Source organism: Terrapene carolina, unplaced genomic scaffold (assembly GCF_002925995.2).
Source record: "Terrapene carolina triunguis isolate 2854851 unplaced genomic scaffold, T_m_triunguis-2.0 Scaffold96, whole genome shotgun sequence".
Taxonomy (NCBI): domain Eukaryota; kingdom Metazoa; phylum Chordata; order Testudines; family Emydidae; genus Terrapene; species Terrapene triunguis.
This window is the reverse complement of record NW_020664447.1, coordinates 33623194-33641086: the sequence shown is the minus strand read 5'-3', so window position 1 is coordinate 33641086 and position 17893 is coordinate 33623194. Positions and strand designations below refer to the sequence as shown.

Sequence of the window (17893 nt, the reverse complement as noted above, 5' to 3'; positions counted from 1 at the left end):
CTAGTTTATGAACTGCTCTAAAGAATTTGTATTAACCTAGCTGTATTATAGTTTGACTCCAACAAAACTGGCTGATTAAACTTTTAAAATCTAGTTTGGGCGCTACCCCACTTGAACAACACTTATTAATGACTATTAAGCATGATTAAAGGTGACCAGTAAAGGATTTGAAGGAAATAAGGGAATTATACCCTTTTGGTTTCTTTATGATAGATACCAACAACTTGAAAGGTCTCCCCCACGAATTCTCCCCGCCCTTCTCAGCTTGTTTTGGGGGCAGGAAAAGTGTCACATGCTAAAAATGTGGTCCCTTTTTATCACATTAAAACAGCAGAGCTGAATACCATGTACAAGTCATCACTAGCTCATCAGGGAACCAAACGCACAGGCAGTAGCATATTATGGTATTTCTGCTTTCAGTACAACTTATGTTCCCTATGTAGATAAATGTATTGGTTTCTAATAGATACTGCATTATTGTACAGTAGTGGTCCCAAACACTACCATTTAAAACAATGTTACTGCAGTGTTTGGGACCACTACTGTACAATAGAGTAGTACTTTTTTAATAGAAGGACTGGGCCAGTCCATCTGCCTGCTGGTAGTGCAGCATGGGAATTCATGAACTATTCAAACCAATGTACTGGAGTCACATAATGCCTATGGTCCTGTCCAAACACCAGGAGCTGAACTGCATTAGCTAGAACAGTGATTGAACTATGTTAATCAGAGTGCTCAAGCATTGTTTCCATGAAAACCACGAGCACAGATTTTTCTGAGAATCATGCCATAAAACTAAGGAGTTTTTACACAAAATAAATCCGCCAGTGTAAGCACAGCCTTACTTCCATCATTGCAGCTCTACTGGTGGTAGCAATGGTGGAGGGTGGAATGTTGACAGTACTCGGGTGTTTTTACCATCCTGTCCTGTAAGGGTATGTCTACACTGCAACTAAATACCTGCTGTTGGTCTGTGTCTGCTGACTTGGGCTCATGGGTCCTGGGCTATAGGGCTGTCTAATTGTGGTGTAGATGTTCGAGCTTGGGCTGGAGCCCAGGCTCTAGGACCCCACAATGGGGGAAAGAGTCCCAGAACCTGGGCTCCAGCCTGAGCATCTACACCGCAATTAGACAGCCCCCCGTAGCCCAAGCCCCATAAGCCTGAGTCAGCAGACACAAGCCCCCGTTGCTGGCCTAATTGCAATGTTGACATACCCTTCGCCTACTCAGTACAGCTAGTCATTGCAGTGATAAAAACGCCAGTCTCAAGTCTGTAGGGATACATCCTCTCTTGCTAAAACAATGGTGGGAGATTTTCAGAAATGCATAAGGGCAGACAATCACATAGACTAGAGCAGAGTTTGACTCACATGGCTTTCCAGAAAAAGTCTTCATCCAGACTATTCAAACATAATTTATCTCACTGTGTCTCCGAACACCATTATAACTGAAACACTTTATTTGGGTCCTTTCCACATTGGAAGCAGAAGTGCAACAGCTGCTAATAGGGCTATCTTTAGACTAGTCTTTTTTTCCTGAAGCTTCCCTCCACTGTAGTTCTGTAGATAGTAACAACTGCAGGAATGATAGTTTAGGAAAGGTGGCTGCTGGTGTTTTAGCCAGGTGTCATATAACCCATACTCCAGTCTGTGCATTTGACAGCACTTTGTGTCTGGTTAGTTTCATTGTTTTGTTCATGGTCAATTACACTGTCTCATGCACTAAAAGAGAGATCACCTTGATACACTGATCTGAGGGGGAAGCTCAGAAGCATGCTCTTCTCCAGACCTTGTAGTAGAGTGTTAACAAGTAACAGCAGCAGCAAAAATTAAACTGAGGCAGCAGCAGACAGGTGCATGCACAGGAAGGAAGCGAAGTGGGTGGAAGCCTTTTCATGGTATGTGTTGCTATTTTGGGGCTCACTCAAATTATCCTTTTTATCGTCATCCTCAGAGTAGAAAACTTTTTTTAGGCTTCCCCTCCCCCCACTCTTTCAATTTCAGGATACGCTATCTAAATATACTCTGTCAGGAAGCTGAACTGTAAAAGAATTCACAGTCATAGCACTCCTTTTAAATGCAAGTCTCTTAATTCACCACTGAGCTGGAAGAAAAGGGAAGGTTTAATTTTCATTAACTAGTTCTGTAAATTCAAGTGATCTTAGAGAAGTGAAACCAGGGCTAGAATTATCCTTCTGTGCAGCTGCATGAGTCAGGCAGATCTAAGTGGCCTGAGTCTTCCCGCCCCAGAGAGGTCTCGGATAGTATTTCATCAGCAGGCATTTAAAGGTGGAGTCCAGTATAATAACTGAGATTCTAACAAACATCTATCTGCAGAGAGGAGTAATGTACTAAGTTAATGTAATGGCACAGCCTCAAAATAACTCTCAACAACAGGCCTTGAAAGAAAAAAAGAAAAAGAGATCTTGCTGACTGTGTGAGATAATTACAATATAATTGAAAAGGGGAAAAAAAAGAGGGGGAAAAAAGGGGGGGGGGGGGAGGAGAGCCAGAAGAATGCCCCAGGTTGGGTTTCATCCTAGGCCTATCCCATGACCAACCTTTACCTCTCCTCTGTCTCACAAACATTCATTTGAACAGGCGTAGGGAGCTGGAAGGTGAGACAGAGATAAACCTCTGTTCATTAGGGGCACTATTTGATCCCCAACTCCCTGTCATCAGCACACACACAAAGTCAGGAATTTAATATTAAAAAATAGGAAGCCACCTGCTTGACAATTTGTGGTAGGAGATAAAGAACTGGCTTCCTTTTAGAAAGCAAAAGAAATCAGATTCAGCATTACTGCAAGTTCTATCATTGAAAATTATTGGTTCATTTAAACACCTCAAAAAACATCCCATACACAGACACACACAACTCCCACAAGCAGGGGAAAAACAAAAACCAAGACACCTCACAAGAGTCTGCAGCTTTCCAGTTTTCAGTGCTTTCTGTGGAGTCAAAGCTACTGTGCATCAAGTAGAGCCCCTGCCAGGAAGCAACCACTGACCTAGATACTAGCTTCACTTACTGAAGATACAAGCACAACAGGCGCTTCTGAAAAACTCTTGAAAATTCCTTTAACATACATTACATAGTAATCTAAGGAATTTCAAAGCCTAGATTTATTTATTTCTTTTATTTAAAATAGGCACGCCATCGGCTAGTGTAGGGCCAAATGTTAAGGTTAAATTTAAGAGGCTTTTGCAAAACCTAACATTAGAAAATGGCATGGCGTTTTGTGCATCAGTGAATTTTTAAAAAATGAGTATGGATTTTTATAAATATAACTGAATCTTCCCTTCCAGTTGGAAACTGAAACCCAAGAGCCTTGCGCATGTGCATGTGAGCCATAGAGAAATTGACCTGTCTACTGTCACTCTCCAAGCTGAGAATATGTAGGGAAAGGACAGTGAAAAGCAAATGAGATTTTAAAATTAATTCACTTTTGTGATAAATGAGGGGGGGTAGATCCCTTTTGTGGACACCCAGCCAGCCAGTTAGCTATAGCTGTTCTCTACTTGCTTTACATCTAGAGGGTGAAAAAGTCTGCCTGCATGCACAGGTAAAGGGAAGTGAGCGGGCACCTGATCAAAAGAGCCAAAACTTTTTAAAATTGGGAAAAAAAACTTTCCCTTTATCTGTCTGTCTGTTGTTCTCTGGAGAGAGGAGACACATAGCAGCAATGCTATAAGAAGTTTTAAGCCAGGTATGGAAAATCATCAGATCATACCTAGAACTACTTATTTGAACCCGAGATATGCAAGTAAATCAGGAAGACGCGATTAGGGTTATTTCTTATTGGCTTATGGACTCCTCTGTGCTAACCCCCAAATTCTTTTGTTTTGCTTGTAACCTTTAAGCTGGACCTCAAGAAAACCATTCTTGATGCTTAATTATTATATTTGCTCTTTTTAATTCTAGCAATAGCCTAAGTTCCAATTTTTTTTTTTTTAAATAAAACTTATTTTTTAAGAACAAAATTGGTTTGTGTGTGTCCTAAGAGGTTAGTGCATATGTTGTTTAATTAGCTGGTGGCAACAGCTGATTTCCTTTGTTTTCTTTCTCAGCTCTTCCCTGAAGGGTGTGTGAGAGAAAGGGATTGAGGGTACCCCACAGGAAGGAATTCCCAAGTGCTCCTGCCTGGGTTCTCAAAAGGGGAGGAGTGTTGCACTTGAGTGGTGGCAGCATCTACCCATCCAAGGTCAGAGAGAAGCTGTGACCTTGGGAGTTTAATATCAGCCTGAAGTGGCCAGTATTAATTTTTAGAATCCTTGCAGGCCCCAACCTTCTGCACTCAAAGTACCAGAGTGGGGAATCAGCCTTGACAACTTTTATTAAGTTATACTCAGAAAAAAGGTCTTAAATATTTTTGAAGTACTCTGGTGGAAGATGCTATCATGTATGTGCAAAGTTAAATTACCATCTTCAGAGTCCCTGGAACTGGGTTTCATAACCTTCTCATAGGAGACAGTTCTCCTTTAAAATGGAAATTGTTGAGAATCACTTTCCTACACCCTATGGAGTTGGGTTTAAGTTCTGCTAAATGATATGTTTATTATTTGCGAAGTGCAAGTTGTATGCACTGATCCTTCCAGGCGGGAGTACTATCAGCATTATGAGGATTTTAAAGATATATGCTGAGTGGACTCTTAAAGGTGTCCTTCTGCAATCACATTCCTACTCATTTACCCGGAGTCTGCTGGTCTCTGGCTGGAACCTTCTGAAGAAGCTCAATGACATCCTCTTCATTCAGGGCCAGAAGGTTGGTGAGGTGATGAAGAGAGTAGAGTGCAGAGTGGCAATCCAGACTGTACAAGTGTTGCAAAAGAATCTTCTTTGGGATAGTAATACTGCAAGAAAAAGCAAGACTAATCAAAATGGTGAAAACGGGTCCACCACCTGAACCTTGTCTACACCAAGGTTCTTCCAGTTTTAGCACTGACTCAACTTGAGAATTTAAAAATATTAAATAAAAACGTAGCCAAACATCAAGCTTCTATAGCTTATGGCCACTAAGGGAGACATGGCATAGATATTGTATACTTGGCATTTGTATAGTAAACCTCTACATATGCAATTCTGGCTACGTGGGGAGCCTTTGTCAAAATACATGGTTAGTAAAAAGAGTGCTTCTGGCTGTTTTACCTGTTTTGCTGTATGCACCATTCAAGAACCTCCACTTGAGCCCACAGCCCATCACAGAACTCTTTTAATACTGAATCATTGCACAGACCCTGTTAGAGACGCAGAGCAAATTAGCATTAGCTAACATAAAATGAAGAGATCACATTTACACCAGACCAGTGGTGAGCTGGAGCCAGTTCGCATGAACCGGTTGCTAAATTTAGAAGCCAATGTAGAACCGGTTCCTAAAGGGGCGAGAGGGCAAACTCCGGTCCCAAGGCCACATCCGGCTCGCGGGACCGTCCTGTCTGGCCCGCCTGAGCTCCCAACTGGGGAGGCTCCCCCGGCCCCTCCCCTGCTTCCCTCCCCACCCCCCCCACAGAGCCGCTGGAGCCCTGGGGAAGTGGCGGAGCTCCCGCGGCTATTTAAAGGACCGGGGCGGCAGAGGCAGCTGGAGCCCTGCCCTTTAAATAGCCCCTGGAGCGCCCTGCTACCCCAGGGCTCCCAGGGCTATTTAAAGGGCCTGGGGCTCCCCTGCTTCTATCGCCCCGGCCCTTTAAATAGCCGCCGGAGCCCTGAGGAAGCAGCGGGGCTCCCGCGGCTATTTAAAGGACCGGGGTGGCAGAGGCAGCTGAAGCCTCGGCCCTTTAAATAGCCCCTGGAGCCCCCCGCTACCCACCCCCCTTTAAAGAGCCGCTGGAGCCCTGGAGTAGTGACAGTGGGGCTCCGGCAGCTATTTAAAGGGCCGGGGCGGTAGAAGCAGCGGGAGCCCCAGACTTATTAAATAGCCCCCAGAGCCCCGTGCCGCTACCCCAGGGCTCCAACAGTGGGGCTCTGGTGGCAATTTAAAGGGCCTGGCGCTCCAGCCCCTGCTGGGAGCCCCAGGCCCTTTAAATTGCCCCCTGGGGAAGCCGGGCCACCCTGGTACGGCGCACCAGCTCTTGCCGGTATGCCGTACTTTCACCTCTGGGCCAGGGTGTGGGGCTGCAAGCTCCAGGGCTGCGTGGCATCCTTACATAGCAGCATGGTAAGGGAGCTGGGCCGGGGCTGGGAGGAGGGGTAGGATAAGGGGTAGGGAGCGGTTGGAGAGGGCAGAGGTTCACAGGGGGCGGTCAGGGGACGGGGAAAGGGGGGGTTGGGTAGGCGTGGGAGTCTCGTGGGTCTGTTGGGGTGGTGGGGAATGGGGTTGGGGCAGTCAGGGGACAGGGAGTGGGGTGAGTTGGGTAGGGTCCTGGGGGGCAGTTAGGGTGGGGGGTCTTGGGAGGCGGTGGTCAGGGGACAAGGTGGGGGTTGATGGGTTGCAGGTTCTGAGAGGGGTAGTCGGGGGCAGGACGTGGGTTGGGGTCGGACGGGTGGGTGGCGAGGTGGGGAGACAGGCACGTGGGACTTGTACTCACCGCGCGTTTCCCTACCAGGTCTTCGGCAGCACTTCGGCGGGGGGGGAGGTCTTCACTTGCTCTGGGTGAAGGACCTGCTGCCGAAATGCCACCGAAAACCCGGAGCAAGTGAAGACCCCCCTGCCGCCGAAGTGCCGCCGAGGACCCGGTAGGGAACCAGTTCTTAGGATTTTGGGAGCTCATCACTGCACCAGACCCATCTACCTTACCAAGAATAGCACAAAACTAGAGTTTGGTTCACATGTGTGATGGTTAGTGGCTAAAGGAATCTTAACATATTTAGATGGGCAGATTTCTGCACTTTATTTACACATTAAAGCAACAAAATGGAGGATAGATAGCTGCATTTTGTTTTGAAGGGGCCCTGTTAATGTTAATCAATCTAAACTTGACCCAGCCATTTTTCCAGTCTGTAAGTCCATCCCTGTAGCTTTTAACATTTTATTTGTAAAGAGAATTTAGTGCTTCTGAAAGGTACTACAGGACTTACATCTCCAGAGCTGTCACTCTAGTTCAGAGGTGGCAAACTATGGCCCGCGGGCCACATCTGGCCCGCAGGACCGTCCTGCCTGGCCTTTGAGCTCCTGGCCGGGGAGGCTAGCCCCCGGCCCCTCCCCTGGTGTTCCCCTCCCCTGCAGCCACACAGGCAGTGCTCTGAGCGGCGGGGCTGCGAGCTCCTGCAGGGCAGCATAGCAGCGTCTGGCTCCGGCCAGGTGGCGCAGCTGCCAGACATGCTGCTCTGAGTGGCATGGTAAGGGGGTGGGGAGCAAGGGGGTTGGATGAGGGGAAGGGGGTCCCGGGGGGCAGTAAGGGGACAGGGAGCGGCTGGATGGGGCGGAGGTTTGGGGGGGCGGCGGTCAGGGGATGGGGGGGTTGGATAGGCGTGGGAATCCCAGGGGGCCTGTCAGGGGGCGGAGGTGTAAATAGGGGTCAGGGCAGTCAGGGAGCAGGGGAGGTTGGATAGGGGGTGAGGTCCCGGGAGGTGGTTGGGGCGGGAGGTTCCGGAGGGGCAGTCAGGGAACAAGGAGCAGGGGGGGTTGGATGGGTCGGGAGGTTCTGAGGGGGGTAGTCAGGGGGCGGGAAGTGGGAGGGGTCAGATGGGGGCAGGGCCCAGGCTGTTTGGGGAGGCACAGCCTTCCCTACCCAGCCCTCCATACAGTTTTGCAACCCCGATGTGGCCCTCAAGCCAAAAAGTTTGCCCATCCCTGCTCTAGTTATATACCCAGAACAGATACTGTATGGGTTAGAAATACAAGCTGCCTACAGACACACTTCCAATATGCTTATGTTCTGCGATGGATGCCTGCCCACTAAACACTGATCTGAGACTGTGCTATCTTATACAGGTCACTGATCAGGCATCAGACAGTAACTCCCTTAAGACATTATTGACCTGGGATGGAGTTCAATCAATGATCTAGAAGTGAAAGGCTCAGTGTCCCATTATCAGTCGTCCAAGGCAACCACTCACCAACACTGCCTGGATTGGAACTACGGGCTTAGTGTTTAAAAGCTCTGTATACCCAGAAAAGGAAGAAGATTCCAAAATAAAGTGGACCCTCTAGTCTCAGCTCTGACATTTAGGCTACTGTGGATGTTATTTTGGGCATTCAGGACTAAGTGGATGGCACTGCTCAACTCAGATCAATCGTGCCTACAAGTTCAGTGGCACATGTGAAATGGACTAAGTGTCAATGCAGTTCCTAGGGCATAAGTACCCAAAATACAAAGTCAAAACCATTGGCACTATTTGGCCTTGAGTTTCTGAGGTCAAGGACTGAATGGACCCTGGAGAACGGCCCCAAGGACCCCATTCAGGTCACAGTTGAGGCACATTAACAGAGATGTAGCGAAGGTGAACTTGCAATGCTGCTGCCTGTATACTATTTGTTTTAAGGAAAAGTTTGATTTATAAAACCCCTTTTAAAAAGAGGCTGAAAATCCTAACCAGAGGATTCACCCTTACATCTTCCATTTGGAAAGACATTCAAAGTTCAGAATCTCAGTTTATGCAGTTAGAACAAGTCTCATTTTAGAGACTTCAGATTTGATTAACAATCCAAGCAACTAATTTACAATGACTGGAATCAAACTGAACTGTCAGTCATAGCATTCAGCCATTTCAACCTGCTCTCCACTCGCTTACTTGCCTGAGTTTTGTGAAGAGCATATAACAAGTTTTTTGCTGATTCTAAGCTGTGACAGTGAGTCCACCCTAGCAATACTAGAAGACGGCTGAGGGGGTTGAATTCTCGACTCAGTAAGCTGCTCAAGCCTGAGAAGTCTTCCCTTTTTAATAGTGTTAATGCAGTCACCTAGAGAACAAAAAGGAAGAAAGCATTTGTTATTCTAAAAATGCAGAATCCTGCTGGGGTGGTGGTGGGCTGTCACAATAGTAGTTTCAGAAAGTGGTTTAACTTCCTCAAACCCAGATTTTACAGGACACCAAGTTTCTCTTTATTTGGGCTACAAAGAAAAGGAGTCACTAAGTAGAAGCCAGAAAAATCAATCCACCCCCTCTCCCTGGCTACTCTTTAAGTCTGCGTATCTTCCAAATAGGTTTTATGCAGAAACTAGAGGAGAATCTTTTGAGCTATAGATGGAGTTTTTAAGCCAGTAATAGAATAAATCTTGGCTCACCTGTCTGGATTCTCATGCCCTCAATACACGAGACTTTATTTGTGCACTTTAATCTCCTATAACACCTTTCACCCCAGGCTCTCAAGTGCTTCACAAATATCCATTTAAGCCCACAACCCTTTTGTGAAGCATCATTATCCCCATTTTACATATGGGGTGCTTGAATCACAGAGAGGTTAAGCGGCTGCCAAGGTTACTCAGTGAATCAGTGGGAATCCCTGGCAGGGCTGGGAGTAGAATACAGGAGCCCCATCTCCCACATCCTCTGTTCTAACCATCAGATAACACTGCTTTATATCTTCCAGAGACCTCCATGCGGATATCTTAAATCATAGAGATGAAACAATGCAGATGGGTCAACAGACTATAAAAACCCACTGCTAGTTAGCTAATCTCTTGGCACCAAAAGTCAGGACTCCTGAAGACCTCTAGTCAAATGTAAAGTGTTCTAATGCTGGAATCCTGGCACTAATTTGATCCACTACTGGGTTTTCCCCTTCCCTTTCATCTTTATTGCCATACCAGAATCTGCTCCAGAAAGTGCTTGCTGCTGCTCAGGCAGTAGAAATAGGCAGTCTTCCAAGAATAAACCTCTTCAGGCTCTGCGAACAAAGCCAGCATTACCCGCTCTGTGTCCAACTGCTCAGATGAACCTGAGAGAGACATAAATGGGATTACTTTCAAACACAGAGAGCTACCTCTGAAGAAAGCAGGCCCTGGGCAAAGTTTTCAGCAGTAGAACAGTTAGGGAATCACTAAGCAAAAGCCATGTTCAGACTCCATAACTAAGTCTCCATAACAAAAAATCCTTACGTGGTCAAACTCCCACCCCTTGCTCCCCCCCCAACCTGTCTTGCCTGCAAAGTCTCAACTTTTAATGAGAAAACAAAACAAACCTTTTCCTGGCAACTTTGGCCCCAACAGTTTCTCTCTTGTCCTCTCTGTGAAGACGTTGCTGTACAGACTGAGCAAGGCATGGCTCTGCTTCCTCAGTATGCAGCCCAGTAACCTCTCTTCCTTCAGTGGGCTTCCTTCAGCCCAGCAAGCATCCAACAGCTCCCTGCACAAGAGTCGGAGCTCGCCAGTCTGATGCTCCACTTCAAAATGCAACACGCTAAGGACACTGTAAATAGCATCTACTGTCTCACTCTGATCCAATTCTCCTGAGGATTTGGGATACCGCTGAAGCCTCTGCAGAGATTTTAAAGAGTCGTGGAGAAAGTCAACGTAGATGTTTTGCACAGAGCAACTGTGCTGGAGTGCAGAGCAGGGTGTGCCATGTTCTCCCTGCAGGAACTCCAGCAGGGCTTGTGCCCGCCGGGGAGCCCTCAACAAAAGCTTCCGAAGAGCCGAGGTTGCTTCCACACTGAATCTGTACGTGCGGCCATCTCTTTTCTTCCTGTCCGATTCATGCTTGCTCTGGACACATTCAAATGCTTCGAACAGCTCCTGGGAGGAAACAGACATGTTTGGGGGCCTGAATGCCACTTGGTTTTTACACACACAATAAAACAACAAATATAACCAGATATACAGTAAACTTAAAGATTCAATAGACATTCACTTGGAACCATTAAATTTACCTTGGCAACCAACTCTGCTACAGGAATCCAGAACTACAGGCACTCAGTTTCAATCCCAAAATAATGCACTTTTTGCGAGCACATGGCATCAATAGTTATGACTCCCAAGAAGCTCAGATGCCGCATGCTGGCTCATCTAGTCCAGTATCCTGTCTATAATAGTGGCCAAATCTGGATATTTAGAGTATAAAACTCCCATAATGCTCCTAACTACAATACTGCATTATTGAGGGAGTTTCTTACTGTTTCCCTCCTCGTGGTCCATTTATGGCATGAGAATACAGTGTCCTTATGATTTTCATCCTAACTAGAATCACTGCAGATCCTATTAACCTTTAGCAACTAGTCTTTTTTAAATCTTACAAAAGTAAACATTCAGCCGACAATGAAAAATCTTTGAAATGCAAATCTCCATCCAAAGATTTGGTTTATTAAAAACAAAAAAGTTTTTAAAACCTATTTTACTTTCCACCACTGGTGCTGTTTAAAAAAAAAAAAAAAAAAAAAAAAAAATTAAAAGTACTAACACTTTAATTTTTTTTTTTTAATTCTGGAAACTGTCCTACTGTATATAAAAAAAAGTACTTTACAAAACCCAAGTTTTATTAAAGTGTCCCATTGATTTTGTTACTTTGGCATCCAGATCCAGGCTTTCCTTCATTCGTCTTTCAAAGTGTCTATTGGTTTCCTCCCCCAACTTCCATAATTTCAAAACCAAAAGAATTATTAGAATGTTACAAAGAGAAAAGCAGAAGTATAGACCAGACAATTATATTCAGCAAATACTTGCGGCTAGTTAATACCAATAAGGAAGAAGTATTGTTTAGGTTGATGTAAGGAGGTAAAGTTAGAGATAATGCGATGAAGCTGAACAAAGGCTGATTATTAGAAGAAACCTCCTGTCTGAGGTCTATAACACTATGGAACAATCTAACAAGTAAAGTCCTGGAAACCTAAAATGAGCTAGATAGAGCACTGGAGAATTACTACAGACAGTAACAGTGTCCTGGGCCCAAAGGACGTATTTCTGCACTTTATACAAAATTATCTCCCAAGACACAGGAGTCCTTGTATCCATTACAACCAACGGTCAGCCTTGTTAGATTTTAAGGCACTTTTACTCCAGTCCAGTCTGCCTTATTAGATTTCTCAGGCTGGGGTCAGTAAACCTAATGGAAGAATGGATTTGTGACCCCAAGAGCACTATGAAAGTACAGTTCCTGCTCCCCAAATGCGGTTGAGATAATGGAATATTGCAAACTTGTTACTGTATTTAAAGGGCTTTCACAAACCCTAACCTCTTTACACCTCCCCTCAACGCACCAAATCCCAATTGAGATGGAGAGAGCAGAGGCAAATCATTTCAGCTTGATTTCAAACTATCAGCCTGACATTATGATCTGATGAAAGAGTACAAAATAGGCAAATAAGAGGACAGAGCCCCATGGTGAAACCATACCAGCTGCAACCTTTATAGAACTGACATGCAGCTTTCCTCTCAATCAGCCCTACTGAAGGAGTTCTCCACAATAATCACTGTGCAGTTGGCTGCAGCCTCCTGAACTGCACCACTGGGCTCCCCCAATTCTGGCAGCAACCTTTTTAAAATCACAAATGTAATAATTTGCTCCAGTATCTTTCCAGGTATCAAAGTTAGGCTGATTGGTCTATTATTCCCCAAGTCCTCTTTGATCCCCTTTTTAAATACAGGCACTATGTTTGTTCTTCTCCAGTCCCCTGGGACCTCACCTTTCCTCCAACAATTTTCAAAGATAATTGATAATGGTTCCAAGATTGCTTCAGCTAGTTCCTTAAACACCTTGAATGAATTTCATCAGGCCTTGCTGACTTGAATATATCTAGCGTAGCTAAATATTCTTTATCCTGATCCATGCCTTGGCTTGCATTCCTTCATCCTTGTTGTTATTAATTGTGTTGCGTATCTGGTCACCATTAACTTTTTTAGTGAAGATGAAGCAAAATAGGCATTAAACACCTTAGCCTTCTTGATGTCATCCATTATTAGCTCTCCTTCCCAAACATGGCCAGACAGCTGTATCAGCTCCATTGTCTGGAGTCAAACCTCAACTTGAGTTTGAGTTGGAACAAGAAGCAGAATGGTAGAGGACAATAAAAATTTTAAAAACAAGGGCAGTTCTGGCCACTTTGGATTTCAAAGCCTACCGGCAAGAAGGTTCAGTGATTTATTGTGTTCACACACTAGCCTTTCCTCTACTGAGGCCCAAACTCATATCCTACATTAAGTCAAGATGTGATGCTTCCAACCTAGTGCCCATTTCTGCAAGTCAGAAAGCTACCATACGAATAGTATTCTCTGTCCAGGGAAGCCCCAAGGCTGATGTAGCAGGAAGCGACATGAGGACTCAGGTGCACAGACAGTTGTGTATGGGGATGTATGACTGCAACAGCAGAGGTAGCTGGAGGTCAGGAGTCAGGTTTGTTAGCAAGGCTATGTAGAGAAGCTTGCTCAGCACCTGCCTACACTATCCCCCTCTAGCCAGAATCATCACCATTATATATGCCAAATTCACTACCTAAAGTGAGTAAACTTGAACTGCCCTCACATTCAACTGTCTTTATTTTGTGCGGAGAAGACCAAAGGTACGTTAATGTCTCAAACATGAGGTCAGTCAAGTTAACTCGTAGCATTACTTTCATCCCAAGAATGATCAATAAATCAGGCACTCAGCTCACCTTTAGGACTTCATCAGAGACATCTTTTTGCAGTTCTTCTAAGAGGAGTAAGAATTCAGTTTCTCTTTGGAGAACAGCTGGAATTATTTTCTGAAGTTAATCAGGAAAAGAAAAAAAAGATTAAAGACTAGGGAAGATGTGAGCCCCTATCTTAGGTTTATGGGTAAAAAAACCCAAAACCTTATTTAATTGCTATTTTAGGGCAGACATCTTCAGAGATATTTATTTTATTGGGGATTAAAAGTCCTTTCTCCCATCCTAAGCTACCGAGGGGCTGTTCCTGCACCAACAGATTCTATTCTCTATTTCCAACTACATAGCTAGCAACTGTCACTTCCCCATAACCCCTTTGGGATAGGGTCACCTTTCTTCAAAGATCATGAAAATTCATGAACCTAGGCAATGGGGTCAGAGGAATGGAAATGGTGAGGAAAGACAAACACGCGACCAATCTTCCCCTTTTTGAAGGCCTTGTTTCTTTCTCCCTTAGGCAGTGTGCTAGCTGCCTACCATTCTCCTCCCCATGGTTCTGTATATGTACACTACACTCCCTGAAAGTATGCCATTTGTAAAGCATTGTACAATCCTTGGTTTATTTCATCTTTTGGGGATAAAAGGGGCTATAGAAATGTAAGTTACTAACTCATGCTGTCTGTTCATAGGAACATCTCACACTGAGTATGCACACTAAAAAGCTAACTCACACGGCCTCAAAAAATAATCCCAAAATGCTTATTTTAATTTCTTGCTAAGTTTAATGAAAAATGATCTAAGGAACCAGTTGTAATTAACAGCAGTAAATCTCAAATTTTAATAGGCAACTACAAAATGTATTATTTTTCTGTTTACAAACATTTTCCATTTGGACGTCAACTAGAACAAACTTCTTTACCTGATCCCATACCAGCCATTTCTTGAGCACAAGGAGCCAAAGCCAAGCAAGTCTCTGAGGGCTGCAATTCTGTCCACACCTGCAAAGGTAATAGTATATGACATCAGTTTCAAACATCTAGGCACCAAAACAAATCTCTACCCACTTCACAGTAGGAAAAGTGGCCCCACAGACCCAGTGTATGCCATGTTGCCAGTACCAAGGATAAAAAAGCATAATATACTTATTTCCCTCATGTCTGTTGGCAACACCAATTTAATTGTGTGTTTTTTTCTCCAGACAAAAATGATTCCAGGAATGCTGTCTGTGTAGTTGATACTCAAATTATTACCAAAAAGTTATACAAGACTTAACAAGAAACATTTGATTCTTTTTTTTAAATTACAAAAAGTTGAAATTTTTTAAGTTCCCCTGAAGTGTCAGAAACCCAACCTTAACAGCCTCATGCAAGTGCTTGAGAAGTCAAGAGAAAAAACAACAAGTGAAACTAAAAGTGTTGTTTCACTATCCAAATTGAGAAATGTGAAAAGTAGACAATTTAAGTGGTGAGAAATTAGATTTTTAAACATTTTCAGTTTTAATAATCTCAGGTGTTGTTAGTAACAAGCGAACATTTTAAATAAATAGGTTGATCATCTTCTAAACAAAAAGCACTCAGTGTCAGCACCATTGCAATTCTAAAACAGACTCCCTCTCCTCCTCCAACTCACATTATTTCAGTGAAGTCTTTCGAAATTGACCTTTGCTAGATTTCTGCATGATCTTGAGCTTATACCAAACATCTTATCTATTCATATATGAACAAGGTTGTAAGCTGACTGAGGCTGGGTTCCCTACATACATTAGTGTAACTCTGAGCAGGTCGGCACTCAAATGTTAACTGTAATAATGGAATGCATGAAGGAGAAAACACTGGCAAGGAAGCATGTTCTGCTTCAAGGATTCTAAGCAGGGCCAGATTAACTCTCCTGTGGGCCCAGGGCTATTAGATTTTGTGGGGTCCCTGTATACAAGTCTTTTTCCTAATTTAAAACAAAATGATCATAATTATGGCATTGAGGCTATTACTGCTATACTACACTTGCCTTTTAATTTACATAAAGCCATTCTGTGGTTACATTTCAGTCTTAAAACATGTAGAATATAGTTTAGTTAATTCAAAATAGCCTACTTCTTACCTCAGAATAGCTGTTATATTAGTTTCTTTCTGGGAGGGAGTTGGGTGCAGGAGGGGACTCCAGGCTGGGGCAGAGTGTTGGGGTGCAGGAGAGGGTGAGGACTGCAGGCTCTGGGAGGGAGTTTGGTGCAGGAGGGGATTCTGATCTGGAGGAGGGGATTGGGGTGCAGGAGAGGGTGAGGGGTGCAGGGAGGCACTTACCACAGGCAGTTCCTGGCCGGTCGCACAGCAGGGCTCAGGCAGGCTGCCTGCATGCCATAGCCCCACGCTGCTCCCAGAAGTGGCTGGCTGCTGGCATGTCTCTGGGTTCCCCTGGAGGGAGGGGGACAGCGTGTCTCCATGCGCTGCCCGGGCACGCAAGCGCTGCCCCCGCAGCTCCCACTGGCCGGTTCCCACCAGGGGCCACAGACGTGCCAGCAGCCGGACGCTTCCGGGAGTGGCGTGGGGCCACGGCATGCAAACAGCCTGCCTGAGCCCTGCTGCGCTGGGACCCCCTTAGCCCAGGGCCCTGGGCTATAGCCCCTAAAGCCCCTGCGTTAATCCGGTCCTAATTCTAAGGGTCCATTATAGTTAAGAATAAAGAATCAGCCTCAATTTCTGAGAATTGCATCACATACACCCTGTTTAACACACTTCTACTTCCACCAGTTAGACAAAAATCCCACACAGCACTTACCTTAACTGAGACGGACAAGCTATTAGAGCCTGCAGGATAGCTGCAACTTTCTCAGAGCCATCCCCCTGCCACTGATGTAACTGAGGAATACAGGCCTGTGCTAGCTCCCAGTCTCCCCGCTGCACACAGTCACAAAAAAAACAGAAAAGATGTTCCAGAGAAGCTGCTTCCTCATTACCAAATGGATGCATCATCCCACTGTGACTGGACTCCTGGAGACAAGGGGAGGGGGAAACATCCAGAGGTAAGTCACAGCAAATCTTCCCTCAGTGCACCTGGAACAGAACAGGTCTAGAATCAGAAGCCAAGCTGTAGCTATTTCACTTAGTCAAAAGTGTATTAAAGTTTGGAATGCATTCCCAGCCAGTGATATGATCAATACCACAATATTTGTTCAAGTAGGTGATTTAAACATTATCACTGTGAAACATGCACTGATACTTGCTTAGAGTCAATGCTCTCAGGAAACAGGAGGGATCAATTTGTTTGTTTATTGAGAGCATAGTGCTAACAAAGCGCACTGGCCTATCTGACCTCTGTAGGGAAGGTAAAATGTGGTATCTTGACAACCCTGTAGTGAACAGAGCAGCTACAGCATGAGTAGTTCCAGCTCAAGCTTTCTCCACACTGGGAATTTCTCACCACTATATATTAACCTGCCAAGGTAACTCAGTCAGTCATGATCTAGAGAGATCATCTTAAGAAAGACAAGAGAGTTTAATCTTCATGGTCTAGTCACTCAAAATACAAGTGACAAGTAGCACAAAAATTGCCATACCAGACCAGGGGTGCATCTAGTCTAGAATCCAGACTTAGCAGCAGCTGGTACCATTTGCTTAGAAAAAGGTACAAGAAACCCCCCAACATGGTGCTTTGTATTTGTGACACAGACACATGTATTAGGACGTGGTCGGAGATTCACCAAACACTTTCGCAGGACTACCTTCCCACACACCGTGTCAGCCCTCCCATCAATCGATTTCCTCCACCTCGCTCCCCAGTCCCCATCCTCTGCTGTCCTTCCTACCCCTGAACCAAGGACCTGGAGCATCAGCCCTCCGCCCACATCCAGAAATCCCCCCGTTAGCCCCCTCCCTGGGTGCCATCCTCCCCGCGCTCCGCCTCCCCCTCTGGCTGGCTGCCTCTCGTGCCCCGTCCCAGCGCTCGCCTGGTGACCTGCCTGGGGTGAGTGGAGATCGGGGCCGTAGTGCCCAGCAGGCACCGGCGGTCCCGGTCCCGGTCCCGGTCCCTCCGCGTCGGACGGGCTGCGCTGCCCTGTACCAGACACACACCTCTTAGGGAAGCCCCAGCGATGATAGATCGGTCCGGCTCCCCCTGCACACTCGAGGTTTATGGGACGGTCCGCACTGATTGCATTCCCCAAGCTGAGCAGCCTAGTGCCACGGCCATCTTGAAAGACGAATCAGGTGACTTTCCCGACAGCCGGCACACCCAAAACGGCGAGCGCTTATTGGTCAAACCGGATGAATATGTAAATAATGTGCCATCTTTCTTTAGGGGCACTGAAACCTCATGGGCGCCATTACTGAAGCGGGAAAAGAAACCACATGTCAATAACAGGGCTAACCCCGCCCAGGGGCAGCTCCTCCCTCCATCCCCGAGCCAGACCTCCCCCCCCACACACACAGTTAGCCCCACCACCCCCTGCTGTCCGGTTACCCGCCC

General features: G+C 45.6%; 1 protein-coding gene across 1 annotated transcript in view; it reads right to left on the bottom strand.

Annotated features, from left to right (window-relative positions):
- ZFYVE26 (zinc finger FYVE-type containing 26) overlaps positions 1-16441 on the bottom strand; it is a 67222-nt gene extending 50781 nt beyond the window's left edge. The window contains 8 exon segments of the mRNA XM_029911452.1: positions 4693-4853; positions 5149-5237; positions 8675-8839; positions 9687-9817; positions 10061-10613; positions 13463-13552; positions 14355-14433; positions 16208-16441. Of these exon segments, the coding sequence (XP_029767312.1) occupies positions 4693-4853; positions 5149-5237; positions 8675-8839; positions 9687-9817; positions 10061-10613; positions 13463-13552; positions 14355-14433; positions 16208-16401 (1462 nt within the window). The 5' untranslated portion in view covers positions 16402-16441.
- Positions 16442-17893: the final 1452 nt, after the last annotated feature.